The sequence below is a fragment of the Caloenas nicobarica genome, chromosome 2 (genome assembly GCF_036013445.1).
Source record: "Caloenas nicobarica isolate bCalNic1 chromosome 2, bCalNic1.hap1, whole genome shotgun sequence".
Classification (NCBI taxonomy): Eukaryota; Metazoa; Chordata; class Aves; order Columbiformes; family Columbidae; genus Caloenas; species Caloenas nicobarica.
In genome coordinates, this window is record NC_088246.1 from 165322105 (window position 1) to 165339321 (window position 17217).

At 71.4% G+C, this 17217-nt stretch overlaps 2 protein-coding genes across 6 annotated transcripts; one reads left to right on the top strand and one right to left on the bottom strand.

Moving 5' to 3' along the window:
- Positions 1 to 205: 205 nt before the first annotated feature.
- GRINA (glutamate ionotropic receptor NMDA type subunit associated protein 1) lies at positions 206 to 8959 on the bottom strand. Of its 5 annotated transcripts, none has more exons than XM_065628298.1 (7): positions 8890 to 8959; positions 4091 to 4443; positions 3458 to 3570; positions 3183 to 3383; positions 2875 to 3003; positions 1558 to 1701; positions 206 to 957 (listed from the first exon to the last, which is right to left on the bottom strand). In XM_065628298.1, the coding sequence occupies exons 2-7, from the start codon at positions 4413 to 4415 to the stop codon at positions 808 to 810; spliced, it is 1062 nt and encodes a 353-aa protein (XP_065484370.1). In that variant the 5' UTR covers positions 4416 to 4443; positions 8890 to 8959; the 3' UTR covers positions 206 to 807. The 5 variants fall into 5 exon arrangements, with proteins under 5 accessions (XP_065484370.1, XP_065484372.1, XP_065484373.1 ...); XM_065628300.1 differs by having other exon boundaries at positions 4091 to 4440; positions 8890 to 8958; XM_065628301.1 differs by lacking the exon at positions 8890 to 8959 and adding an exon at positions 6789 to 6841.
- A 322-nt stretch (positions 8960 to 9281) lies between these two features.
- Positions 9282 to 16061, top strand: PARP10 (poly(ADP-ribose) polymerase family member 10). Its single transcript, XM_065630194.1, has 11 exons — positions 9282 to 9329; positions 9726 to 9888; positions 10668 to 10913; positions 11572 to 11817; positions 11897 to 12570; positions 12666 to 12878; positions 12958 to 13111; positions 13505 to 14359; positions 14444 to 14577; positions 14656 to 14833; positions 15447 to 16061. Exons 2-11 carry the CDS (start codon positions 9726 to 9728, stop codon positions 15749 to 15751), a joined length of 3168 nt encoding a protein of 1055 aa, XP_065486266.1. The 5' UTR covers positions 9282 to 9329; the 3' UTR covers positions 15752 to 16061.
- Positions 16062 to 17217: the final 1156 nt, after the last annotated feature.

Genomic DNA, 17217 nt, shown 5'->3' on the forward strand with positions numbered 1-17217 from the left:
GTGACTGACCCCAAGTGCCATCAGTGCCAGCCCCACGTGCCGCTGGTGACAGACCCCAAATGCCACCAGTGACAAACCCTGAGTGTCCCCAGTTCCAGCCCCGAGTGTCACCAGTGACTGACCCCAAGCGTCACCGGTGCCAGCCCCACATGTCGCGGCTGTGCCGGCTATGCCAGTGCCGTGGGAAGCAGAGCCGGGGCCCAGCTGAACTCGAGGGAGTTTATTAACAGCAGGAGCTGGAGCCAGAACGGAGCCGTGGCCGGGGGGGCCGGGACCCCCGGTAGGGACAGGCAGGGACGGGCAGGGACGGGCAGGGACAATGGCTCAGGCCCCAGGAGGGGACCAGGGACCCGCCAGCAGTGACCAGCCCAGCGTGGGACCCCACTGTCCCCCAACATGCGGGGGGGCCGGTGCCGCCCCTGCCTGCGCAGCCGGGGGGGCGAGGGCAGCGCGTGCGCGAGGGAGTGGGATGGAGAGGACGGGGGGACAAAGTGCTTCCAGTCTGCGTTGAATGCAGGGGGGGACAGGCCGTATTCACAGCGGGGGGGCGGGGGGGCCGCGGGCACAGGCGAGCGCCACTGCCTCACACCCGCCGGCGGCGAGGGGACAGAGCTGTCGCCTGGGGACCCCCACACCCCCCGTGCCCCCCCGGCCCAGGGAGGTGACGTGAGGCCCCCGGGAGCCGGGCGGGGGGGCCCAGGGTCAAAGAAACTCTAACGGGAGAACTGAGGGGTGTGATGAGAACACCAAACAGAACCGGCTACGGGAGGGACGGGGGGGCACGAACCGGGGGGCGCGGGGGGGCCGCTACTCCTTTGCGCGGCCAATGATGGCGAGGATGTAGAGGAAGATGTTGATGATGTCGGTGTAGAGGTTGAGCGCGGCAAACACGTACTCTTCGGGGCTGAGTGCCAGCTGCTTGTTCCCCAGGATCAGCTGCGTGTCCACCGCCAGGAACTGGGGACAGGGATGTCACCAGGGGGGCACAGAGCCGGGGGGGCACGAGCACCCCACGCCCCACACAACCCAGCAGCCGCCCCAGGATCCCCTGTCCCCCTGTCACCTCCAGCTCAGACTCACCCTGGGGAGGATGGGACCCCCCCAGAGGATGGGGACACCCCAGGAGGATGGGGAATCCCTGTGAAGAGGGGGACCCCCCACTCTGGAGGACAGAGAACCCCCCAGGAGGATGGGGACCCACCTGGAAGAATGGGGATTCCCAAGGAGGACAGGGAGCCCCCCAAGAGGATGGGCATCCCCTGTGGGAGGACATGGACCCCCCCGGGAGCATGGGGACACCCCAGGAGGACAGGGAACCCCCCAGGAGGATGGGAACCCCCCAGAAGGATGCAGACCCCCCCCTGGGAGGACTGGGACCCCCCCAGGAAGACAAGGACTCCCCAGGAGGATGGAGACTCCCCAGGAGGATGGAGAACCCCTGGGAGGATGGAGACCCCGTGAGAGGGGGGGGACCCCCCTGGGAGGTTGGGGATGCCCCGGGGGGTTAGGGACTCCCCCAGGAGGACAGAGCCCCCCCAGCAGGTGCCCCCCACTCACGCAGGTGAAGAGCAGGGCTCCCAGCGAGGCGTAGATGATGTCCAGGATGCGGTTCCGCATGAAGATGCAGAGGATGGAGAAGATGATGAGCACGACCAGGCAGATGATGAGCACGCCCCGGCACGAGGTGAAGTCGTACTTGGTCTGGGGAGGCAGAGGCAGGGAGGGGAGGTCGGACGCCCGGTTCAGAGCCCCCAGACCCAGCAGGGAGCGGGGGGGTCATACACTAAATTAGGAGCCACCAGACCCAGCAGGGCCCGGGGGGAGAGTTTACACCAAATTAGGAGCCCCCAGACCCAGCAGGGCCCAGTGAGGGGGTTGTATATCAGGTTTGGAGCCCCCAGCCCCAAGCAGGGAGTGAGAGGGGATCATACACCCAGTTCAGAACCCCCAGCCCCAGCAGGGAGCTGGGAGGTCATATGCCCAGTTTGGAGCCCCCAGACCAACCAGAGAACAAGTGGGGGGTCATATGCCTGGTTTGGAGCCCCCAGCCCCAGCAGTGAGTGAGGAGGTGTCATACACCAAATTTGGAGCCCCTAGATGCAACAGGGAGCTGGCGGGGGTCGTACATCCAGCCTGGAGCCCCCAGACCCAGCAGTGCTTGAGGGGCACTGTACACCACGTTTGGAGCCCCCAAGCCCAGCAGGGAATGATGGGGGTCATACACCAAATTTGGAGCCCCCAGGCCCAGCAGGGAATGATGGGGGTCATACACCAAATTTGGAGCCCCCAGGCCCAGCAGGGAGCTGGGGGGATCGTACATCCAGCCCGGAGCTCTCAGGCCCAGCAGGGAATGAGGGGGGGGTCATACACCGACACTGGAGCCCCCAGCCCCGGCAGGGAGTGAGGGGGGTCATACACCGACACTGGAGCCCCCAGCCCCAGCAGGGAGTGAGGGGGGTCATACACCCACGCTGGAGCCCCCAGCCCCAGCAGGGAGTGAGGAGGGGTCATACACCCATGCTGGAGCCCCCAGCCCCAGCAGGGAGTGAGGAGGGGTCATACACCCACTCTGGAGCCCCCAGGCCCAGCAGGGAGTGAGGGGGGTCATACACCCACGCTGGAGCCCCCAGCCCCAGCAGGGAGTGAGGGGGGTCATACACCGACGCTGGAGCCCCCAGCCCCAGCAGGGAGTGAGGGGGGGTCATACACCCACGCTGGAGCCCCCAGCCCCAGCAGGGAGTGAGGGGGGGTCATACACCCACGCTGGAGCCCCCAGCCCCAGCAGGGAGTGAGGGGGGGGTCATACACCCACGCTGGAGCCCCCAGCCCCAGCAGGGCCCGGCGGGGCTGCCCCCCCGCCCCCCCTGCCCTGACCTGCAGGGAGAAGATGACGACGGTGAAGCAGACGACGACGGTGATGCCCACGGCCATGATGACGTTGTCAGTGTCGTAGAAGCTGGCGATCATCCCCACCATGTAGGACAGGCTGATGGTCAGGATGGACTGCGGGACAGACACATGGACACCTCGTCACGCCGGCTCGGCCGCCACCCGCTGACGATGACGCCACGTGCCCAGCGCCCTTCGCCGGGGCCGGCGGTGCCACCGAGCCCCAGGGTGTCCCCAGGGGCCGGGGCTGTGGTCACCATGTCACCCCGTCCCGGTCCCCTCGTCGCACTCACCAGGGCCACCAGGTTCCAGGGGTGCTTGCGGCGGAAGTCCCCGCAGCAGCTGAGGACGATGAGGGAGATGAAGAACACGGCGTAGGACACATAGTAGGTCCAGACGTTGCGCCGCACGAAGCCCTTGATGCCCCCCACGAAGGTGAAGACGGCCACGAAGGAGAAGGTGACGCTGAGCTGCAGCGTCAGCACCAGGAACACCTAGGGGACGGGCAATGGTGACGGGGGGACACCCCGAAGCCCCATGCCCCCCCCGGGGCCCAGCCCAGCCCCACCTTGCGGATGAAGGCCTGCCGGATGCTCTTGTCGTCCCAGTGCGCGCTGGGGAAGTCCTGGTTGTCATAGTAGGAGGGGGGCCCGTCCTCGTGGTAGGTGCTGTGCAGGGGGGCTGCGGGGACAGGGGGGTCAGGCGGGGCTGCCTGCACCCCGCAAGTCCCTGCCTGTCCCCATCCTGTCCCTGTCCCATCCCTGCCTGTCCCTGTCCCATCCCATCCTGTCCCTGCTGCGGTGGCCGCTCACCGACACGTGTGACCATGGTGCCCAGTGTCCACAGCCCGTGGCGGGGCCCGGCTCTGGCTGGGGGGGAGAGCAGAGCTGGGGCTGAGAGGCGGGCAGAGCTCTGTGCCCCCCAAAACCGGGCTCGCACCGGTGTCCCCATGGATATGACAATCCCAGCGGTGTCCCCAATCCCAGGGCCACCACTGGCACCCTGATCCAGTGAGCAGGGCCCCTCTCCCGAATGGGCTCATCTAGAGGGGGGCTCACAGGGCATGACCCCCCACCCAGGGGTCCCCACAGCCCCGAGCTACCGGACAGACCCCCCCCCCCCACACCACTGCCCAGCCCAGGGCCCCATCAGCACCCACCATGGGGGGGACACCCCCTGTCCCCCCCACCCCGTCACTTACAGTCCTGGTCACCGGGGACCATGGGCTGCGGCTGCGCATACGGTGGCTGCGCGTAGGGGCCCTGGGGGTACGGGCCCGGGGGGGGGTACGGCCCGGGGGGGTACGGCCCGGGAGGGTATGGCCCTGCCGTGGGGTACGGCCCTGGCGGGGGGTACGGCCCCGGCCCCTGCGGGAAGCCCGGCTGGTTGTAGGGCGCGGGGGGGGCGAACTGGGGCTGGGGATACGGGGCAGGGGGGTAGGGGGGCTGCGCGTAGGCGGGGGGGGCCGTGGGCTGCTGGCCCCCGAAGCCGTCGCTGGTCACCAGGAAGCTCTTCTCGTGGGACATCTTGGCCCCCCGGCTGCTGCCGCCTCTGCTGTAGGGAGAGAGAGGGGGGGTCAGGCCTGGCGGCCATCACCCCCCAATGGCCATCACCCCCAATGTCCATCACCCCCCATGGCCATCACCCCCATGGGCATCACCCCCCATGGCCATCACCCGCAATGGCCACCACCTCCCATGGCCATCACCCCCAACGGCCATCACCCCCCATGGTCACCACCCCCAATGTCCATCACCCCCCATGGCCATCACCCCAATGGCCATCACCCCAATGGCCATCACCCCCAATGGCCATCACCCCCCATGGCCATCACCCCAATGGCCATCACCCCCCATGGTCATCACCCCCCATGGCCATCACCCCCCATGGCCACCACCCCAATGGCCACCACCCCAATGGCCACCACCCCAATGGCCATCACCCCCCATGGTTATCAGACCCCTGGTCATCACCCCATGGCGCTCAGCCCCAATGGTTATCAGCTCCTTGGCCATCACCCCTTCATGGTCATCAACCCCCCCAGTCATCACTCTCAACATCCATAACCCCACCATGGCCACCCTCAGCCATCACCCCATGGCCATCACCCCCCAGCCACAAACTCCCCACAACCATCGCCCCCCATGGCTGTCACTCCCAATGGCCATCACCCCGTCAAGACCATAGCCCCCTCAAGGGCCACGGCCCCCCCGGCCATGACCCCCCATGGCCATTAACCCCCCCAGTCATCGCTCCCAATGCCTATAGCCCGCCATGGCCATCACCCCCCCCCATCACCCCCTTGGCCATCATTTGCCCTCAGACATCACCCTCCCCATGGTCATCACCCCTCCAGCCATCAAGCCCCCAAAAACCACAACTCCCCCTCACCCATCACTCCCCAGCCATCACCCCCCACCCCTCACCCATCACCGCCCACCCATCACCCCCCACCCCTCAATAATCACCCCTCACCCCTCACCCCCCACCCCTTACCCCCCCATCCCTCACTCATCGCCCCCCACCCATCACCCCCAGGCCATGGCCCCCCCACCCATCACCCCCCACCCCTCACCCCTCACCCCTCACCCCCTCACCCCTCACCCCTCACCCCTCACCCCCCACCCCCCACCCCCCACCCCTCACCCCTCACCCCTCACCCCCTCACCCCTCACCCCTCACCCCTCACCCCTCACCCCTCACCCCCTCACCCCTCACCCCTCACCCCTCACCCCTCACCCCCCCACCCCTCACCCCTCACCCCCAGGCCATGGCCCCCCCACCCCTCACCCCCAGGCCATGGCCCCCTCGGCCATCACCCCCGCGGCCGTCGCCCCCCGCGGCCGTCGCCCCCGCCATCACGCCCCCACCGCCGCTCCCCCGGCAGCCCGTGCCCCCGGTGCCGCCCGCAGTGCCGGCTCCCCCGTCCCGCCGGTACCGCGGGGGGTGCCGGCCCCGCCGCTCCGGCCCGCACAAGATGGCGGCCGGCGGCAGCCCCGTTGCCGCGGCAACCCCGCGGCCGCCATGGCAACCCCCGGCGGCCGCCCGGCCAGGCCCGGCCACGGCGGCGGCCCGGAGGGCCCGGCGCTGCCCCCTCGGCACCTCCCTCAGCGGGCTGGCCGCAGCCACCGCCCGCGGGCTCTGCCGCAGCTCCGGGGCCGCCCCGCGCCCGAGCACCGGGCCCGGGATTCACCGGTTCCGCCTGCGGCCCGGGATTACAAAACTGCCGCGGGAACGGCGGCCCCGGCTGCGGCCCCGAGCCCTCAACCGCCGCTGGCGCCGCGACAGGGGGACGGGGGGACACGGGGGGACCGGCAGGGATGGACAGGGGGACAGACAGCGACGGGCAGGGGGACAGACAGGGACAGGCAGGGACTGGCAGGGGGACAGGCAGGGATGGACAGGGGGACAGACAGAGGGACAGACAGGGGGACAGACAGGGACAGACAGGGACTGGCAGGGGGACAGGCAGAGGGACAGACAGGGGGACAGACAGGGGGACAGACAGGGGGACAGACACGGACTGGCAGGGACCGGCAGGGATGGACAGGGGGACAGACAGAGGGACAGACAGGGACTGACACGGGGACAGGCAGAGGGACAGACAGGGGGACAGACAGGGACAGGCAGGGACAGGCAGGGACGACAGGGGGACAGACAGGGACAGGCAGGGACAGGCAGGGACCGGCAGGGACCGGCAGGGACAGGCAGAGGGACAGACAGGGGGACAGACAAGGACAGACAGGGATGGACAGGGGGACAGGCAGGGATGGACAGGGGGACAGGCAGGGGGACAGGCAGGGAGACAGACAGGGGGGCAGGCAGGGACTGGCAGGGGGACAGAGAGGAGGACAGGCAGGGACAGGCAGGGACAGACAGGGCGACAGGCAGGGACCTGCCCGCAGGTTGGCAGCGGCAGCAGGTCCCGGCCAGCCCTGCGCAGTCCCTCTCCGCGGCAGGGCCGGTGCCGCAGCGGAGCGCCGGTGTCACCGGGCACGTGGCCGGGCCAGCGCCAGGCCAAGGCACAGCCCGTGTGGCGCAACCGGGGCTGCTGGCCTGTGTCACACCGGGCCCGGTGCCACGGGGAGGGCGCGGGGTCGGCCCTGCGGCACCGCGGTGCCGGCGAGGGGGCACCAGCACGACCCCCAGCCCCGGAGCACCCTGGGGTGCAGGTGGTGCCGGCATGGGGGACGTGCCGTGTGGGGCGCATACAGCACAGGGGACACACCATATGGGGTGCATACGACACAGGCGGCATGGGGGGCACCCACTTGGGGGGCACGAGCGGTGGGGGGCACAGGGTGGCTGCAGCGTGGGGGCAGGGGATGCAGGGGGGGCACACAGCACGGGGGACACACGGCATGGGCTGCAGGGGGGGCACACAGCATGGGGGACACACGGCATGGGCTGCAGGGGGGGCACGCAGCATGGGGGACACACGGCATGGGCTGCAGGGGGGGCACGCAGCATGGGGGACACACGGCATGGGCTGCAGGGTGGGCACGCAGCATGGGGGACACACGGCATGGGCTGCAGGGGGGGCACGCAGCATGGGGGACACACGGCATGGGCTGCAGGGGGGGCACGCAGCATGGGGGACACACGGCATGGGCTGCAGGGGGGGCACACAGCATGGGGGACACACGGCATGGGCTGCAGGGGGGGCACGCAGTATGGGGTGCAGGGAGGGCACGCGGCATGGGGGGCACCTTGCATGGGGTGCAGGGGGGCATGCGGCACAGGGTGCACCCCATATGGGGTACATGCAGCATGGGGGGCACCGGGCACAGAGTTGATGGGGTACATGTGACATGGGGTGCAGGGGTGCATGCGGCACAGGGTGCATGGGGTGCATGTGACGTGGGGTGCAGGGGTGCATGCGGCACAGGGTGCATGGGGTGTGTGTGACATGGTGTGCGTGTCACACGGGATGCAGGGGTGCGTGTGACACAGGGTGCATGGGGTGCATGTGACACAGGGTGCGTGTGACATGGGGTGCAGGGGGTGCATGCAGCACAGGGTGCATGGGGTGCGTGTGACACGGGGTGTGTGTGACACGGGATGCAGGGGTGCATGCAGCATGGGATGCATGGGATGTGTGTGACACAGGGTGCATGTGACACACGGTACGTGTGACACGGGGTGCGTGTGGCACAGGGTGCAGGGGTGCATGGGGCAGCCGCAGCGCAGGCTGCACAGCTGCACACAGCACGGGGTGCAGGGGGTGCAAGGTGCACAGCTGGATGTGGCAGGGGGTGCAGGGGGTGCAGGTTGCAGAGCTGCACACAGCACGGAGTGCAGGGGGTACAGGGGGTGCAGGGTGCACAGCTGGATGTGGCACGGGGTGCAGGGGGCGGGGGGTGCAGGGGTGCAGGCTGCACAGCTGGATGGGGCAGGGGGGTGCAGGGGTGCTGGCTGCACAGCTGGATGTGGCACGGGGTGCAGGGGTGGGGGGGTGCAGGCTGCACAGCTGGATGTGGCACGGGGTGCAGGGGTGGGGGGGTGCAGGCTGCACAGCTGGATGTGGCACGGGGTGCAGGGGTGCAGGCTGCACAGCTGGATGTGGCACGGGGTGCAGGGGGTGGGGGGGTGCAGGCTGCACAGCTGGATGTGGCACGGGGTGCAGGGGGTGGGGGGGTGCAGGCTGCACAGCTGGATGTGGCACGGGGTGCAGGGACTGCCCCCCCCGCCGGTTGTTCCCGGAGCCCGTAAGCGGCTTTGCCCTGACGCCCGGTAATGCCCCAGCGCGGCCTATTTACGGCAGCATCAATCCTAATCCCCGGAGCGGGGGGCCGGCCGTGGGCCGCCCCGCGGCCCGGCCCGCTCGGTCCCCCCCGCCGCCCGGTGCGACGCCCCGGCCCGGCCGCGCTGCGGAATGCGACAGAGCGCTGCGGCGGGGAAACCGCGCTCAGGGGCGGCGCCGAGGCCTCCGTGTCCCCCCCCGCACACCGGCACCCCCCGCGGTGCGGCGGGACCCCCCCGCCCCCGGGCCCCGCTCACCGGGCCGGGCCGTGCGGCAGCGCTGCCTCCGCTCCGCTCCGCTGGGCGGCGCCTCCGGGAACGGGCGGGGCCGCCGGGAAGGGGCGGGGCTTCCAGCGAGGGGCGGGGACACTGCGGCGGTGCCCCGCCCTCTGTGGGCGGGGCTTGCTGGAGGGGCGTGGCCTCGCGCAGGACGCCCCCGTGTGGCGCAGCGCGGCGTCGGCCCCCGCCCGTTCCCGCCCGTTCGTTCCCGTTCCCGCCCGTTTGTTCCCGTTCGTGCCCGTTTGTTCCCGTTCCCGCCCGTCCCCCGAGACCAGGGCTGTTTTCCCCGTGTCACGCGTGGGGTCGGTCCCGTGTCTCCCGCCCACGAGGCCCCGCCCTCCCGGCACTTCCCGTTCCCGGGTCTCCCCGCCCCGTTTCGGTTTCGTTTCGCTGCCGGGGCGGAGCCCGAGCGGTGTCCGGTGCGTGGGGGGGGGGGTCCTGCCCCGGGGCCGTGGGGCTGCGTGGGGGCCTGGCCCGGGGGCTGGGGGGCACCAGGGGGTCTCTGTGCCGGGGAAGGGGGGGGGGGCACGTGGGGTTTGGGGGTCACGCGTGGGGGCGTGTTGGGGGGGTCCTTGGTACGGGGCGGGGGGTCCTGCCGCGGGACTGGGGGGCACCAGGGGGTGCCTGGTCGGGGGAATGGGGGGCGGTACGTGGGGTTTGGGGTCCTCGGGGGCACCCTGGGGCTCGGGGGGGGCAGACTTGGCTGGGGCGGGGGCGGGGGGTGAAGAGGGTCCCGTCCCCCCAACTCGGGGCGGGGGGGGCAGGATGGGGATGGGGGGGGATGCTGGGGGTCTCCCCAACCCGCGTGTGCGCAGATGGAGGCGGGGGCGGTGCTGGAGGTGGGGGGCGCCCCCCCCGGCACCCCCGAGGAGCTGCTGGTGCTGTACTTCGAGAGCCGGCGGCGCTCGGGGGGGGGCCCGGTGCGGAGCTGCCAGCGCCTCGGGCCCCTCCTCTTCCTCACCTTCGAGAGCGCCCGCGGTGAGCGGGGGCCGGGAGCACCGGGCTGGGCGGGGGGGGCAGAGCAACTGGGAGCACTGGGGTGGGCTGTAAGGAGACCCTGTTCCCAACTGGGAGCACTGGGGTGGGCTGTAAGGAGACCCTGTTCCCAACTGGGAGCACTGGGATGGGTGGGGGGTGAACCCAGCCCAACTGGGAGCACTGGGATGGGCTGGGGAGGAGCCCAGTCCAACTGGGAGCACTGGGGTGGGCTGTGGGAGGGCAGAGCAACTGGGAGAACTGGTATTGATGTGGGGGGACCCAGCCCCACTGAGAGCACTGGGATGGGGCACAATGGGGTCCCCGTTCTCACTGGGAGCACTGGGATGGGGCACAACGGGGTTCCCATTCTCACTGGGAGCACTGGGATGGGGCACAATGGGGTCCCCGTTCTCACTGGGAGCACTGGAATGGGGCACAACGGGGTCCCCGTTCTCACTGGGAGCACTGGGATGGGGCACAACGGGGTTCCCATTCTCACTGGGAGCACTGGGATGGGGCACAATGGGGTCCCCGTTCTCACTGGGAGCACTGGGATGGGGCACAACGGGGTCCCCGTTCTCACTGGGAGCACTGGGATGGGGCACAACGGGGTCCCCGTTCTCACTGGGAGCACTGGGATGGGGCACAACGGGGTCCCTGTTCTCCCTGGGGCACTGCGGCTGGTGTGGGGTCACCCAGCCCCACTGGGAGCACTGGTGGGGGCTGCGCCCCCCGGGGTCCCAGTTTGGCACAGGGTGACCCCCGTGTCCCCCCCGCAGACGCCCAGAACGTGCTGTCCCGGGGCAGCCACCGGCTGGGGGAGCTGGAGCTGGGGGTGCGCGCGGCCCCCCCCTGGGACCCCCGGCACCTGCTGCTGGGGGGCCTGGACCCCCGGGACCCCCCCGAGTGCCTGGAGCCGCGGCTGGAGCCGCTGCTGGGCCGGCCCCGCGGCACCTTCGGCGTGTGCCGGGGCCCCGCGCCCGGCTGGGCCCTGCTGAGCCTGCGGGACCCCCTGAGCCCCACAGGTGGGACACGGGACAGGGGCTGGGGGGGACCGGGGGGAACGGGGTCTCCTCGCTGTGGGTGCGGGGCTGGGAGCGCTGGGGTGGTGGGATGGGGTGCAGGGGTGCAGCACTGGGAGCACTGGGATGATGGGATGGGGTGCAGGGGTGCAGCACTGGGAGCACTGGGATGATGGGATGGGGTACTGGGAGCACTGGAGTGATGGATTGGAGTGCTGGGAGCACTGGGATGACGGGTTGGGGTGTGCGGCTGCAGTACTGGGAGCACTGGGATGGTGGTTTGGGGTGCAGGGCTGCAGTACTGGGAGCACTGGGATGGTGGTTTGGGGTGCAGGGCTGCAGTACTGGGAGCACTGGGATGGTGGTTTGGGGTGCAGGGCTGCAGTACTGGGAGCACTGGGATGATGGGTTGGGGTGCGGGGCTGCGGTGCTGCCTGGCACCAGGGTGGTGTTTTGGGGTGCGGGTCTGTGGCACTGCTCACCACCGGGACGGTGTTTTGGGGTGCGGGGCTGTGGCACTGCTCACCACCGGGACGGTGTTTTGGGGTGCGGGGCTGTGGCACTGCTCACCACCGGGACGGTGTTTTGGGGTGCGGGGCTGTGGCACCGGGTGCTGCCCCGGTGTCCCCAGCCCCACCGTCCCCATGCCCTGTCCCGGCAGAGCTGGCGGCGGCGGAGCAGCGTGTGCAGCAGCGTGCACAGCAGGGGGGCCCCGGGGGGTCAGCGCTGGCGCTGCTGCGGCTGCCGCAGACCCCCAGCGTGCTGGTGCGCGCAGCGGCGCCGGCGCTGAGCCGCGACCTGCTGGAGCTTTACTTCGAGAACCGGCGCAGCGGCGGCGGCAGCGTGCAGGACGTGCGGCTGCTGCCCGGCGGCTCTGCCGCCATCGTCACCTTCCAGGAGCTGGCAGGTGAGCAGGGCCGCCGGGGCCGCGCCGGGGGACACCGGGGGTCGCACTCGGCGCCGCTGCCCGTCCCGTCCCCCCGCAGCGGCGCAGCGGGTGCTGCAGAGGCCGCACCGGCTGCAGGACACGGCGCTGGCGCTCGCCCCACACTACCCGTTCCTGGAGCCACCCCAGGGGGACGCGGAGCCCCCGCCGGACGCGGAGCCCCCGCCAGAAACGGAGCCCCCGTCGGATGCGGAGCCCCCGTTGGACACGGAGCCCCTGCCGGACACGGAGCCCCCGCCAGAAACGGAGCCCCCGTCGGACACGAACCCACCAGATACGAACCTGCTGGACATCGACCTGCTGGTCGTGGAGCCCCCACCAGACACGGACCCCCCGCCAAACGCGGCACCACCACCAGCCGCGCCCCCCCCGGCACCCGCCAGGCTGGAGGTGGCAGAGCCGGCAGAGCCGCAGGCGTCGAGCCCGGTGCCGGGGGAGCCACCGGCTGCTGTCCTGGAGGGGCCTGTCCACGGGGACGCGGCCGGTGACCAGGACATGGCCGGTGAGGATGCGGCCAGTGATGGGGATGCAGCCGGTGACGAGGACGTGACCATCGAGGGCTGGTGGCAGGAGGGGCCGGCGCAGGACGAGGTGCTGGTGCCGGCGGAGCCGGGGGCCGTGCGGTACCTGCAGCAGCACTACCAGGACCTGCTGGGCAGCATCGCCGACGTGTCGCTGCTGCCGCTGGAGGGGGAGGACGTCGCCGGGTTCCGGGTGAGTCTCAGGCAGGTGGTTCCCGTCTCCCCGCCCGTGGCCGCTGGCACCGCGGTGCCGCGGTGCAGACCCTGACCACGCGGCTCTGCGGGCAGGTGCGCGGGGAGCCGGGCCGGTGCCGCGCGGCCGCCGAGTTCGTGCAGAGCCTGCTGGGCAGCGTGGGCACCCAGACCGTGACCCTGCGCTTCCCCGGCGTCGCCCGGTTCCTGCGGGACGCCGGCGGGCAGAGCGTCCTGCGGCAGCTGGAGCGGCGCTACCAGTGCGTCGCACACCTGCACGGCACCGCCTGGAGCCCCCCGGACCCGCAGGTACCGCCGGGGTGGGGCAGGGGGGCCGTGCCGGTCGCTGCCGCGCGCGGTGACGCCGGCCCGTCCGCTGCCACCGCAGCTGGAGCTGCTGGAGCTGCTGCCGCCGAGCTGCCAATGGGACCCCCCGCCCGCGGCACTGCCCGCCTGGCACCGCGACCTGCCCGATGACGCCGACGAGGGGGACGGCGCCGATGGGCACGGCGCCGACGGGGACGCTGTTCACTCCAACATCGGTGAGGGCCGGCGGGGGGCTGCTCTGGTACCCGCTCTGCCGGGGCCACCGCAGGAGCGGGGGGGATGTGGGTGCCCGTTCCCCCTGTGCCACGGCTGGGGCTGGTGCTTGATGCTGGGGCTGGTGCTGAGGTTGGTGCCGCGGTCAGGGCTGTGGGTGACATTGTGCTGGGGCCTGATGTTGACACTGTGATTGGGGCTGCGGTTGACACCACGGCTGGGTCTGTGGTTGGCACCGTGGTCAGGGTTGTGGTTGACACCATGGTTGGGTCTGTGGTTGACACCATGGTTGGGTCTGTGGTTGACACCACGGTTGGCTCTGTGGTTGACGCCGCGGTCAGGGCTGGCATTGGTGCCATGGTCAGGGCTGGCGCTGACCCCTCACTCCCCGGCAGAGGAGATCAAGGAGCTGCTGGCCGCTCTGCGTCCCGGCGAAGCCGCCGGTGATGGGGCTGCCCCACTGCCCCCTGGCGACGTGGCCATGGAGCAGGAGCCCGAGGCCGATCCCCTTGCCGGCGGTGACACCGTGGCTGCGGCGGAGGAGGAGGCGCAGCTGGCGCTGGCGGTGCAGCGCTCCATGGAGAGCTCGTGGCGTGAGGACGAGGAGCTGGCCCGGGCCACCGCGCTGTCCCTGCGCTGCCAGCGCCGCGAGGAGGAGGAGGAGGACGAGGCAGCGGCCGCGGGGCTGCTGGCGGCGCTGGAGGCGTCGCTGGAGGAGGCTCTGCCGGCAGCGGACGCGGCGCAGGTGACGCTGTTCTGCGCCTTCGAACGGGACGTGTCGGCGGCGCCGCGGGAGCTGGAGCGGGCGCTGTGCCGGCGGCTGCGGGCGCGGGAGGTGGCGAGCGAGCGGCTGCGGGCGCTGCCGGGCACCATCCGGCCCTGCCTGGCGCTGCTGCAGCGCCGGCACGCCGTGCGCCTGGCCCTGCGCGCCGGCACCGCCACGCTGCACGGCTTCGCCGAGTACACCGCGGCCGCCGCCCGTGACCTGGCGCGGCTGCTGCGGCACCTGCCCGAGCGCGACCCCCCCGCCGCGTGCTGGGTGCGCTGGGACCGCGACGGCACCGCCGTCCCCTACGGCCCTGAGGCCGCGGCGCTGCTGGAGCGCGCGTGGCAGCGCCGGGAGCACCGGCTGGAGCTGCTGCTGGACGGGCGGCCCGTCACCGTCGACTTGCGGCGCATGGAGGAGCTGGACATCGGCAACACCGGCACCGCCGCCGTCTCCCGCAGCTGCCCCCCCGCCGGCCTGCTCGGTGCGTGTGGCTGCCCCGGCGCTGCCGCCCTGTCCCGGCATGGGCTGGTACCACACCAGCGCTCACCGGGGCCGTGTGCGGCAGGGCCGGAGGCGCCGGGGCCGGAGGACGAGGTGCGGCTGCTGCCGCTGCCCGAGGACTCGCCCGAATTCCGTGAGGCCGTCAGCCACTTCTACACGACGCTGGACGAGCTCGGCGGCACCGTCGCCGTGGTCAAGGTGGGTGCCGGCGGCGCCGGGGGCCGTGGGGCGTCCCCAGTGGGCGTCCCGGCTGAGCCACCCACGGTGCCGCGGCAGGTGCAGAAGCTGATCCACCCGCTGCTGTACGAGCAGTACCGGCTCAAGAAGGGCAGCATGGAGCGCGGCAGCGCCGCCGGCACCGCCGTGGAGCGCGTCCTGTTCCACGGCACCACCGAGAGCTCCAGCCGCGAGATCTGCCTGCACGGCTTCAACCGCAGCTTCTGCGGCAAGAACGGTGAGAGGCGCGGGGCGACGCGGCCGCGCCGGCGGACATCGGCGTGGCGGCACCGGCACGGGGCATCGCCAGCGTGGGCTTCGAGTCGAGGCTTTTTGGGGCGAGAATGGGGGTTTTGGGGCTGAAATTGAAGTTTTCTTGGGCAAAACTGGGGGGTTGGGGACTGAAACTGTGGGGTTTACGGGTGAAATTGAGGGGTTTGGGGGTGAAATTGGGGGTTTTAGGGGATGAAATTGGGATTTTGGGGGGGCGAAATTGGGACTTTTGGTTGTGAAATTGGGATTTTTGGGGGATGAAATTGAGGGGTTTTGGGGCAAAATTGGGGTTTTCGGGGGTGTGAAATTGCGGTTTTGGAGGGGGTGAAATTGGGGTTTTTGGGGGTGAAATTGGGATTTTTTTGGGGCTGCAATTGGGATTTTTGAGAAGGAAATCGAGGATTTCGGGGCCAAAACTGGGGTTTGGGGGGGGTGAAATTTGGATTTTTGAGGGTGAAATTGGGGGTTTTTTGGGGGGTGAAATCGGGGTTTTTCGGGGTGAAACCGGGGGTTTCGGGGCCGAAACTGGGGTTTTGGGGAGGCTGACGCTGTTTTCCGCGGCCGCCCCCGCGCCGCAGCCGCTCTCTACGGGCTCGGCGTGTACTTCGCGGCGCGGGCGGCGCTCTCGGCCCAGGACCGGTACTCGCCGCGCGGCCCCGACGGCTCCAAGTTCGTGTTCGTGGCCAAGGTGCTGACCGGGGCGTTCGCGGCGGGGGCGCCGGGGCTGCGGGTGCCCCCCCTGCGGCCCGGCCAGGGGCCCCCCCGGCGCTACGACAGCGTGGTGGACGATCCGCGCCGCCCCGGCATCTTTGTCATCTTCAACGACACGCAGGCCTATCCCCAGTACCTGCTCACCTGCCGGCACCGCGGGGACCCCCCCTGAGCACCCCCAGACCCCCCGAGCCCCCCTGATGTCCCCTGAGCCCCCCTAAGCCCCCTGGTGCCCCCTGACCCACCATGAGCCCCCCAGGTCCCCCTGAGTCCCCCTGACCCCCCCAAGCACCTCCTGGGCCCCCCTGAGCCCCCCCAGACCCCCGGCACTGCCAGCCCTGCTGGGGGGCACCAGGGCCCCCAATGGGCCTTGGGGGGTTTGGGGTCTGGGGGGTCCCCAGTGGGCCCTGGGGGCTCAGACCGTGGGGGGGCTCAGGGACACCAATGCAATACAGGTGAAACTGGGAATAAAGATGCAGCTTTACCCCCTGTCCCCGAGCAGGGGGTGCGGGTTGGGGGGCCAGGGCTGCTGGGGGGCTGCGGTCTGGGGGGGCTGCGGATGCAGTTTGGGGTCCCAGAGCTGCCCCACGGTCCCTTTGGGCTCGTTCCTGTGTCTGGGGGACACGGTCCCCCCAGGTTTGTCCCCCCCCCGCGTCCCGGGGTTGGTCCCTCCGGGCTCATCCCCCCGGGGGGGTCCCGGGCCGGGCTGTGCCGGGTTCATCCCCCCCGGCCGCCTTTGCCCGGCAGCGGGTTCGGGGCCCCCCCGCCCCGGAAACATGTGGCCCCAGGGCGGGATGGGCCCGTTCCTGCCCCCCCGCCGGGCGCGGCCGCTCGGCTCTGCCCGCCTGCGGTTTGGCAGCGGCTTTGGCAACGCGTTTGGCAGCGCTGCCGTGGCAGCAACGGGAACGGGCCGGAATGTTCCTTCCTCTGCTGCCGTTAACCCTGCCCGTGCTGCAGCCTCCCTGCCCGCACCCCCTGCCCGCACCCCCTGCCTGCTCCCTGCCCGCACCCCCTGCCCGCACCCTGCCCGCACCCCTGCCTGCTCCCTGCCCGCACCCCTGCCCGCACCCCTGCCTGCTCCCTGCCCGCACCCCTGCCTGCACCCTGCCCGCACCCCCTGCCCGCACCCCCTGCCCGTGCTGCAGCCTCCCTGCCCGCACCCTGCCCGCACCCCTGCCCGCACCCCCTGCCCGCACCCCTGCCCGCACCCCCTGCCCGCACCCCTGCCTGCACCCCCTGCCCACACCCCTGCCTGCACCCCCTGCCCGCACCCCTGCCTGCACCCCTGCCCGCACCCCCTGCCCGCACCCCTGCCCGCACCCCTGCCTGCACCCCCTGCCTGCACCCCCTGCCTGCACCCCTGCCCGCACCCTGCCCGCACCCCTGCCCGCACCCTGCCCGCACCCCTGCCCGCACCCCCTGCCCGCACCCCTGCCCGCACCCCCTGCCCGCACCCCTGCCTGCACCCCCTGCCCACACCCCTGCCCGCACCCCCTGCCCGCACCCCTGCCTGCACCCCTGCCCGCACCCCCTGCCCGCACCCCTGCCCGCACCCCTGCCTGCACCCCCTGCCTGCACCCCCTGCCTGCACCCCTGCCCGCACCCTGCCCGCACCCCTGCCCGCACCCCCTGCCCGCA